General features: G+C 39.4%; 1 protein-coding gene across 1 annotated transcript in view; it reads left to right on the forward strand.

Annotated features, from left to right (window-relative positions):
* The first annotated feature begins 1826 nt into the window (after window positions 1-1826).
* Window positions 1827-11362, forward strand: part of TARS1 (threonyl-tRNA synthetase 1) — a 26660-nt gene continuing 17124 nt past the window's right edge. Inside the window, exons 1-3 of the mRNA XM_006733347.3 lie at window positions 1827-2003; window positions 6922-7002; window positions 8779-8969. Of these exons, the coding sequence (XP_006733410.1) occupies window positions 1947-2003; window positions 6922-7002; window positions 8779-8969 (329 nt within the window). The 5' untranslated portion in view covers window positions 1827-1946. The remainder of the gene's footprint in view (window positions 2004-6921; window positions 7003-8778; window positions 8970-11362) is intronic.

Raw genomic sequence — 11362 nt, forward strand, 5'->3', positions numbered from 1 at the left:
CTTCGTCTAGAAAATTCAGTAGTCTCAATCTTTCTGGTCCTTGTTATCTTTTTTAAAATTAGCATACAATTCAGACACGTATATACAATGAGCATAATTAAATTATTTTATTTTGGAAAGTAAGACTAGATCTTGTTGATTCTCATTATAATTTAAATATAAGTCAGATTGGTCTACTTAAGCCTATTAAAATTGTATAAAACTCCCGGAACTTCTTAAGGAGAACACCCACCAAGTAGTACCAATAATCTACTCTTATTATAAACCTTCTAGATATAGTAGTTTAGGGAGTTTGACTCCTTTCTTTGACAATACAAATTAAGAAGTAATTTTTCAAATAAAATTTATCTCAACACTTATTAATGCCCCAACATTTATTGAACAACTTTTTGCCAGGTTTACATCTGCTAGATGCTGGCAAAAGATGTACAAGTCGTGTTTTTGTTAAGTTTTCAAAGTAGAAGACAGTAATTTTTTATATTGTGAAATTGGTCTGATGGGTGCTACTGAGAGCTACACGAAACTACCTGCAGATATAACAGGGAGACTTGGTCCCTCCAGTAAGGGTGGTCAAGAAATGGTTCCCCTAAGAAAACGATTCTTGAGATCTGACAAATAAGTAGGGGCTCAAAAGGCAAAAAGTGTGTGGAGGCAGACAGAGGAGAGGATGGGGAGAACTACCTCAGCACGTACAAAAAAAAAAAAAAAAAATGTGGGAGAGCCCCTAAGGAATAAAATGTTACTATAGTTCCAGCTCAGTGTGTAGTGAAGGGGCGAGAAAATTGGGCAATCGACGGGCTTCAAAGCCATAACTACATTTATTCTAAGAGTAAATGAAAGCCACTTAAAGAGTTTTAAGCAGAATGTTGCCGTGATCACATATGTATTTGAAGAGACTATCCTGGTGCCCTGTGAAAAACGAAATGCCAGGTTAGAAAGCTGTTGTTCTTTGTGGAAGGACGGCTCTGAAGGTGGCGGGTTGTCGAGGCCTGATGTTTAGAAAGTAAAATTCATACAACTTAGCGATGAACTACATAAACTGTGAATGAGCTCATTGAACTTCCGGTTTCAAGTTAGTAATTGGTTTTAATTGGCTGGTAAAATAAATAAAAATAGGCCCATTCGATTCCAAACACTGAGGCTTATGCGTGAGATCCCTGGAGTCAGCGTGTTTATTTCCTTAAGTAAAAGTCTCGTATTTTCCTGGGCCCTTTGGAAATGCTCTCTGACGCATTACAGATTGGCGGAGGCACATATTAAGGAAGGTCCGAGGAAAAGCGCTCGTCCCTGGATCATCAAGGCTTGGGTCTCGGGAAGCCTGAACTGCCATTAGGAGAGCTCCATTCACCGCTACAGACAGAGAACCCTCGGAAGGCCCCAGAACTCGGCAGTCACGTCAGGTCAGGCAGAGCAGAAGCCGTAGGAAAACCCTGGGCTCTAACCCGGATCCGTCCCAGTGACAGGGAGAGCATTCGGGTCCCTGGAGACTTCCCAGAAGCTTGAACCCAGGCCCTCCCATTCGCTATGGTGGCTGGAAAGGTCCTTGACTAATAGGCGAGTATGCGTGAAAAAAAGGTGCACGCGCATTGAGGACTTCTAGGCTCTCGGAGGGGTTAAATCCTGCACCCGCAGGGAGTACAGGTTTAGCGCCCGCGGATCCCTTTCCCAGGCCGCCGCACTCTGTTTTCCGAAAGGAAAAACCAAGTTTTTCCATTGGTTTAGAGACGGAAGGACCCGCCTTCCCCAGTTGTCGATTGGCTGCCCGTTCTCCCAACGGATTGGGAGGCGGGGCTTGGGCGCTTTCCGATTGCATCAGCTGGTCCTTTCCGGGCCACGTGGCGCAAGCGCAGTGTTCCCGGGGCTCCAGCCCGCTTTTGACTGGCTTCGGCTCTCCTCTCTTCCAGAGCGTCGCTTATTGGGTTCCGTCTTTCCTTCGTGGTTTGTTGATGTCGGAGAAGAAGGACAGGAGCCCTTCAGGGAAGATGGGAGACGAGGAGAAGTCGGTGAGCGAACTGAGTGGGTCCCGGAGGCAGGCTGGGGCTCTGCTTGGTGTCCACGGTGCCCAACCAGGCAGGAAGAAGGAAGCGGCCCGGCCCGTGTGGGACCCGAGGGGGGCGATGGGGCTCATGGACGAGCCAGAGCCTCTTTTGGGCAGAGACTGTCCATTTATAAAGTAGGGCGGGCCTTGCAGGTCATCTCTAGGTCCATCCTCTTTTAGCACTTGAAGAAACTGAGACCCTGAGAGAGGGACTAGCTTAGAGCCAGACATCTAATTGGAAGCCGAGACAGAATTAGAATCTAGGACTCGGGACTCCCAGAGTAATGTTTTTTACTCACTTTAGGCGGGAAGAACATTGCAGAACCTCATTTAATCCTAAAACCTTGTAGAGGTAAAGAGCTTCAGTTTAAGGGAGGGAAAAGGGAATCCCCGAGATCTGACCCAACTTACCCAAGTTTGGGTGGTTTATAATAAGTAAGTGGTAGAGACCGGGTGACCCCAGTTGACAAACCTTAGAGAGGTTACACACTTCCCCTGCCTGGTGCTGTAGACATGCCTTATCACATTCACACCTGCTGATCATTTCATCTTTGAACTTTCCCTTTGGTGTCATCCATTCCTTAGGAACAACTCCCAGGTCACTTTCACACCACCAGAATGAGAATTTTTTTTTTTTTTTTTTATGGTCAGCAAATGTCAGGTATTCATTTTGCCAGGTAATGCTAGAAGATGAAGCTAGGCAGATGAAAAGGACCTAGTGCCTGACATCTAGGACTTTACAGCCTGGTGTGTGAGGCAGGAAGATAGTCATTGTGCAGTGTGATCAACCCTATGGAAATGCAGAAAGAGGGAGTGCCTAACCCTGCTTGGGCAGGGCTCCTTTGAGTTCAGTTAGGAAGTATGAGTCTAAGTTCACCAGATAAACCAGGCAGGGCAGTGCTTCCACAGGTAAAGGAGCAAGGGCAGTGAAAAGGCACACCCAAAGTGTCTGTGAGGTTGCTTGCAAGAGATCAGCCTGAAGAGGGGGGAGCTAGAGCTCTTAGAAGGATTTCAGGAGATACTTGAAATTGTGATCTACAGGAGAAAGTTCTTAAGCAGGAAAATGATAGATGTGGATTGTAGTTTTTAAAGATCATTCTGGCATTGGGATGGAAGGTATGTTGGAAAGAGGTGAGGCCATAAGCAGGATGCTGTTGCAGTAGTCCAAGTGAGGAGTAGTGATGTCTTAAGCTAAAGCAGCCTCAGCCCTAACTCTCTGAAAAGATAAATCACATAGAAACCACAATTTTCCCAGTAAAATGAAGATGTCCTCTAACTCAGGAATAGAATGGGGAAAATTCATATGTGCACATTCTAAACCGTATAAATCAAATTTAAGGTGATAAATGGTGCCTATTCATAGTTTTCTCTGTTTATATTTTTTCACTTAAAAATGGTATCTCTATTGTTTTGTAACTTGTTTACTTTTTTTGCTTAATAGTCTGTAGTCAACAACTTTCCATGTCCACAAATATTATGTTACGCCATTCTTAATTGAAGGTTATGTAGAGCTAACAAATACATGATTTCTCTCTTCTGTAATAATTTGCAATACCTAATATTTATTGAATGCTAACTGTGGATCTGGTACTATATTATACATTACATGCATTAACTCAACGTTTTCAATCCTTAAATAACTATGAAGAAGGTTCTGTTATTATCCTCATTATACAGATGAGGAAATAGGCAAAGAATAAGTAAGTACCTTGCTCAAACCCAGTATTCTGTAACAGTACTCATAGCTCTGGTGCTGTCCTGCCTCCTGTCCCCTGCCTAGGAATGAGTCAGGGACAGATGCTACATCAAACTATTGGATGTCAGGACTAAACCAGCTGTCCCAGTCTCTGGGGTTGAATTTAATTACACTACACTCTGTAGGTACTTTTCCTTCAACTCCTAAATATCCCTGAGGAAGGTAATTCTGTAGCTTCCCTTCACAGTCCCAACTGTGTTCCAACTTTTGGATTGAAATTTTAGATTGCTTATACATAGATACACGATGCATAAATTCACATATTTCTGTTCTGTTTTTGTTGGAAATAGAGAACAGTTGCCCAACATCTTCCTAATTGTTGTAGTAAAGATGGGATGGAGCTCAGGGTTCTAGAGAAACCTGTTTCAGTGTCCTGGCTTTACTACTTACTAGCTGTATACAAATAGGCAAAATACTTTACCCTCCTTGGGCCCGTATTCTCATTTATAAAAAAAGAGGCATTTAGAAAAAAAAAAAAAAAGAGGCATTTAGAACACAGAAAACCTTTCTGTTAATTTTCACCTTCTTTTCCACTACTCCTGTTCATTGGGCAGATATCCATATGACCAAAGCCAAAAACATACACTCCGAAAAGTAGAAGTGTCTCATTCTTTTTCCATTGTAAACCTGCACACATCTGCAATTAAATTTCATCCCTCTTACCAGAGATACTTGACTAGTTGCATCATTTCTACAGTAGAGCAAAGGCATGTAGAGAATCTTGTAACCCTGTTGGTTAGTGCTTTATTGATTAGAATAGGCTTGAATTATGTTAATTATTTATCTATTGACTATAAATGAACCTGAAAAGTTTGTGAAATCCAGAATCCCAGAGTGGGAAAAGTTTTAGCTCAGCTTGAAATTGGAAGTCATATATTTTTTAATTTAGTTTAATTTTTAAGTTATACAAGTAATACATTTCAAAATGTCCGACTGTTAAATGGATAAATAATGGAATATTATTTGGCAATAAAAAAAAGAATGAAGTACTGATATATGTAACATGAATGATCTTGAAATCATGCTAAGTGAAAGAAACCAGTCACAAAAGACCACATATTGTATGCTTCCATTTATATGAAGTGCCTGGAATAGGCAAATATATAGAAACAGTAGATTAGTGGTTGCCAGGGGCTGGGGAGAAGAGAAAATGGAGTGACTGCTAATGGATACAGTGTTTCCTTTTGGGGTGATGAAAATGTTTTAAAATTGATCTTGGTGATGGTTGATGAATACATTAAAAACCACTGAATTGGGGCGCCTGGGTGGCTCAGTCATTAGACGTCTGCCTTCGGCTCAGGTCATGATCCCAGGGTCATGGGATCAGGCCCCACATTGGGCTCCCTGCTCAGTGGGAAGCCTGCTTCTCCCTCTCCCACTCCCCCTGCTTGTGTTCCCTCTCTCACTATGTCTCTCTCTGTCAAATAAATAAAATCTTTAAAAAAAAAAATAAAAAAAAATAAAAACCACTGAATTGTGTACTTTATATGGGTGAATTGTATGGTGTAGGAAAATGTCTCAATAAAACTGCTAGGAAAAAAAAAGACCACAAACATATAGAAAACTATAATAAAGTCCCCCCTTCTTATTCCCAGTTCTACCCTCAAAACTCCTTCACTGCTGATCATCACTTCCCTCCTTAGGGTGAACCACTGTCAGCACCTGATTGGGTATCTTTCCTGTGACTTAATGTGTGAACCTAGAAAAATCATCTAGTTTTTTCCCATTTAATTATATGTGTAAAATGGGAATGATAATAATGTCAATCTCACAGGGTTGCCAAGAAATAGATGCGATTGTTTGTGGGGAACTTTGTACATTGTAAAACTTTTTGTAGTGCAATTTGCTTTAGAATGTTTCTGTCTGAGCAGTGAAGAATTCATTTCTGTGAAGATACTCTTCACAGTATCCCATAATGAATTTCAGGGTTTCTTGACCTTGTGAACTGGATAATTCTCTGTTTGGGAAGGCTGACCTGTGCATTGTGGGATGTTTAATAACATCCCTGGTCTCTAGCCACTGTATGCCAGTTGCACCCCCCCCCCCCCCAGTTGTGACAACCAGTATCAGCAGACATTGCCAGGTATCCGCTAGGGGGCAAAATTTCTTCTGGTTGACAACCACCAGTATAGACCAACTCTACACTGGTTGCCTTTTTGCACAGGACTTAATACTTTAAAACTTTCTATGCCTTCATTTACTTCTAATTAAAGTTCACATTCTTTATGGTAACCCCATAACCTTTAGTGTTTGCTTCTGTCTAAGCCCTAGTCTGTCTTTTTTTTTTTTTTTTAAAAGATTTTATTTATTTATTCATGAGAGACAGAGAGAGAGAGAGACAGAGGCAGAGGGAGAAGCAGGCTCCCCGCGGAGCAGGGAGTCCGATGCGGGACTCGATCCCAGGACCCTGGGATCATGACCTGAGCCGAAGGCAGACACTTAACCGACTGAGCCACCCAGGCGTCCCTAAGCCCTAGTCTGTCTTAACTGACCTGATTTCCTAAAACAATCTGTTTTTGTCAGCCTGGTTTTGTCATTCTCTCCCATTTTTTTCTCATTCTCTGTCTCAACATTTCCAACAATTTATTTCCTCCATTCTCAAAACCCAGCCTGTTGAAATCTTCATCCTTTAAAGTCAGTTGTCCTAACTTACTTAACATCTAACCATAGTGCTGCAGCTGTGTTCTTTCCTTCTCTGGGAGTTTCTCACGTGTGTGCCTCAGTTTCCCTGCAGAGATTAAGTTTGCACATCTAAAACATTAGATTTTTTTTTTTCTGCAAATACTATTACTGAATAAATTGCATGCTTTTTTGTGGCCATATACTGAGTATATGTCCAGGCAAACCTGAAGTGAGAATCACAGGACAAGCAAAGTAAACGAAATCGGAGGACTTGAATGTTATCAGGTTACTCCTCTCTACTTTTTTAAGACTTGTCCTTATTGCAAGTTGTTAATTTGTCTTTGACAGTGGTGAAATCTTTTAGTCTTTCAAAATCAGATTTACTCCCCCCCCCCGCCTTTTTTTTAAATAATGCTGAAAATCCTCAGAAGTTTTCTGGGTGCAGCATGAAGGGGTGTCAAATTAGAGTAAAATATAAAATCTTATTTCTTCTTTGCTTATATAGGTAGGTGCTGGGGAGGAGAAGCGAAAGGAAGGAGGCAAGAAGAAGAACAAAGAAGGATCTGGAGACGGAGGCCGAGCAGAGGTGAATGTTTTAGAGCCCTCTTATCAAAGATTGACAGGTGGCAGGAACTGTCTCACACTTACTCTGTATGAGATCGTAATGGTTTACATGGCACTAGGTGGAACACTTGGAGAAGAATTAGGAAAGTCAGGGTGGAAAAAGATTTGCAGCTATTTATTATTGAAAAAGGAAAACAACATTGAAGTACAATTGCAAGATGATCTTTGGGATTAGATTTGGAAAAAAAGAGGAAAAAAGTTGGAAAGAAGGGGATTGGTAATTACTCAGTTGCCAGATTGGATGCCAGCTGTCTGATCATTTCATTCAGTGAGATATTAAGAGGTAGAGACTTGATGTTTAAGTTTACACTGAATGCAACAGAAACCAGAGAGGGCCCAATTCCTTGACCCATCACACTGTTTCCACAAGGACTTGCCACTAGGGTTTGGTTTTGAGCCAGATAGATCTCCTTGAGACCTCTCCATTGTAAAGAAAATGCTTACAGTTCCCCCAGCTCACACTGAGAGGAGGTAGTATTTCAAAAGTCAGCCCACAATCAACCTGATTTCTGGGTATTCTGCTTTAGGAGGCAGTTAAGCTCGTCTTCCCACTTTATTTTTGAAGTTGAACTGCTGTGAACCATGTTTCAGTTTTTGCTTTAGTCATTGCATTTTATTAGAGACTCCTTAGAAAACTACCAGGATGCAGAAGCACAAAGGAGCAGGCTTTTTAGAAGTGTCCTGTAGCACATAAACTGGCTTTACAGAGCTGCTCTTACTAATGCTGTGTTGGTAAATTTCTAGTGCTTTCATTTACTGAAGGGTCATTTTGTAGGTGATCAGGAACTAAGTGTTGCTTACAGCCCTACCTAACCACTTCTCTTAGGTTTTGTCCATTTAGTCCACTGTAATTGTGGGGGAAATTGTTGATTGTGAATTTTAAAATTTGCAAGTAAATAGAAAAATGTGTATATTTCCTCGTCTGTTTTTCATGCTTTCAGTACAGTGGTACGTGTTATTCCGTCACAGCTTGAGAATTAGCCTGCAAAGAGGAAACAAAAGGTGCAATTAAAGGACCCTTCTGATTAGAGTATTTTAAGTACAAAATGTGACCATATGTGTCTTAAATGATCTGTCTGGAAAAAAGTTCACCGTGAGCTGTCTAAGACCTTTCCGCCTCCTCTCTGCTCCCATCGCTTGTGTACTTGTCTTACCTCCCTTCTCAGGGCAATGTGCAGGTATTATTCTTCTCTTTGAATTCAGAGGGAATTTTCTGTGAATGGGAGCCCGTAAGTCAAATGCATTTATAGTTGATTAGTTAAGAATTGTAAGTGAACGTATAGTCTGACCAGCTATACAGACCATCCCTTGAACAAGATTGAAACAAAATGGAAAAGCCATTTTATTTCTAGTATTGTTTATAGCTGTATGTGTCATTTGATTAGAAAAGACCTTCAGAGAATGTCTTGAAAGGAACAAAATCACCTTATGCAAATAGCAAATGGTAATAATTGTCCATTTAAGATATTAACAGCCCACGTGTCTGTTGTTACTTGTATTTTTCTATTTTTTAAAAAATGCTTAGAGTAAAAATTATAAGAAGACAGCATTTAATTCTTTTTCTTACCTTAATTTAGGACATGATTAAGCCAGTGCTTAGTGATTTGGGCAATCCATTTACCGTGTTGCATTAGTAATCATAATTTTTGTATTGTCTGTTTTTATTATTTCTTTCTTTTTTCTAAAGAGGAAAGCGAGTATTTACTGATCATTTATTTCCTCATTTGTTGTCTTGCAGTTGAATCCTTGGCCTGAATATATTAACACACGTCTTGAGATGTATAATAAACTAAAAGCAGAACATGATTCCATTCTGGCAGAGAAGGCAGAAAAAGATAGCAAGCTGATTAAAGTCACTCTGCCTGATGGTAAACAGGTCAATGCAGAATCCTGGAAAACTACACCATATCAAATTGCTTGTGGAATTAGGTATAAGCTATACCTATCTTGACCTTCTATTGTTTGTAACTAAATTTTTTTATTGTCAAGTTTTATCTTCATAATATTTTTATGTTACTGTTTGTATTTTTAATGTTTAATTTATATTATTTGGGATTTTAAAAAATCAAAATGATGTGGAGCTCTATACTCAAGATTCAAAGTTAAGGGGCGCCTGGGTGGCTCAGTTGGTTAAGTGTCTGCCTTCGGCTTAGGTCATGAGCCCAGGGTCCTGGGATTGAGCCCTGCGTCGGGCTTGAGCAGGGAGCCTGCTGCTTCTCCCTCTGCTTGCTGCTCCCCCTGCTTGTGCGTGCCTGCGCGCTCTCTCTCTCTCTCTGTCAAATAAATAAATAAAATCTTTAAAAAAAGTTCCTTTGAAAAAAAAAGATTCAAAGTTAATTTTTGAGAGAGTCCACTTTGGTCTTATTTTACAAAGGATTTTATTAGTTCTTCTACTTTGATTGTAAATATCACAAAACCAAGTAGACAGTGTTTCACTTATTTTGACTTAAATGTCTGTTTTGAAGTTAAAAATGAAGGTAGAACATCTCACATGGGGACGTTAAGAAGCTAATATAGGACACGTGAAAATAATGTACTATTTTTAATAAATTCAAAGGACCATGTCTGATCTTAAAACTTGTATTGGGTTGAGAGAAATAACTGAGAATTAGATGCATACTTTGTAGTAGAGTCAAGCTTTCTTACTCTGATATGATTGGGATTAATAGTTGTTTATAGGAAATGATAAAGATGGGAAAGCATAAATTGATGTACATATCTAACACCAGGTGTTGGCAAACTGTGGTCATAGCCTACTTTTGTATGGCCCAAGAGCTAAGCATGGTTCTTAAATGGTTTGAAAAAAAAAAAGAAAGAAAACTAAGATATGACAGAGACCATGTATGGTCCAGGCTGAAATATTTAGCCCTTTACAGAAAGAGTTTGCCAACTTCTGTCTTAAACGTTTTAATTTAAAACATGTAAATACATATTCACTATATCTTTCACCCTATATATGTAATTATTTCTAATTTATTTTTATTATCTCATTATATGTTGATTTGAACCACCTGCAATCACCAGGCGACTGTCAAAAATGGTTGATTATCATCAACTTCATATTGTTGAACCTAAGGCCTAAAACAAGTACATACAGAGGTTTGGGAACCAACCTAGCTGATTAGCAGTAAGCCCACTATGCAGCTGGTGAGCGTAGAAGCAGTTGGCCTTTGAGCCATGAATCTTTATTGTGTCATGGACACTAGTTAATACTTTTTACAAAGAAAATGGAGTGTTTCAGTTAATTTGACCATTGATTCTACCTAAAGTACTTATATCTTACTCCAGAGGAAGTAAGAAGGAAATTGTAATATCAAGGTTTCCATGTGAGATCATAAATAACTGGATAGACCTCTAAATGAATAAGTTCAACCTTTCATTTTAGAGGTGGCTTTCATGGGCATTTTGATTAAGGTAATCCTCCGTTGTTGCACATTGAGATTGTAGCTGTGTTGGTATTAAAATTCAGGCTCCTATTAGTCCAGGAACTTTTTCTCTACATTCTACAATGTTGTCCTCCAGATTACATTGTAATTTTATCAAATAACCAATTAGAAAATATTTTTTTTGAGAACTGCAAAATTTAACATAAAGCTTTGATCCACAAGTGAGGGTGCTTTAAGACATTTTTACAAAAGTACGGAATAAATTCTTGCTGTTGTGTGAAAAATTATAGCATGAGTAACAGACTGTTGAAAGGTTTGGATGGTAGTTGTGAATACAAAAGGGAAGAAAAAAGAAGGCGTGCTCCATGTGCTTCAAAAGGTTTTTCTTTGAAGTTTTATTTTGTTTTAAATCTGAAAGTTTAATTACTTTATCCCTTCTTTGGAAAATTGAAATGATCTCATATGGTCTGTGCATATCTACATTTTCAAAGTAACTCTGCTGTTAGCAACACAAGGCACTATTTTGGACCCTGAGATAAAAGCCATTTTCTTCCCAAAGAATATGGAGAATATTAGTCACCTTTTGGCCAATTCTTTAATCTTCTGAAAACTTTTACACCAATATGATAAAATAGATTTCTCTCTGCCAAATCCATGTATGTCTTATGAAATGTGTATATTTTTTTCATTTTGTTGGCTTTATATGATCTCAGAAGGAAAGAAAACATTGGATGTAATCTGTTGGAAATTCAGTGAATTTGAAAATGGGATGGGAATTTATGGTTTACCTTTTGTTATAGTGCTGTCCTAAACCTCAAGTGGGGGAGGTTGTATGTACTTAGTTGTACTTATACAGAGTAAGAAGAGAACCATCCAACACTGCATGTCTAGCCATGAGGGAGGGAGATGTGTGTTAAGAAAGGTTCAGGAAGAGGA

This window comes from Leptonychotes weddellii, chromosome 7 (assembly GCF_054177405.1).
Source record: "Leptonychotes weddellii isolate Sample4059 chromosome 7, ASM5417740v2, whole genome shotgun sequence".
NCBI classification, from domain to species: Eukaryota; Metazoa; Chordata; class Mammalia; order Carnivora; family Phocidae; genus Leptonychotes; species Leptonychotes weddellii.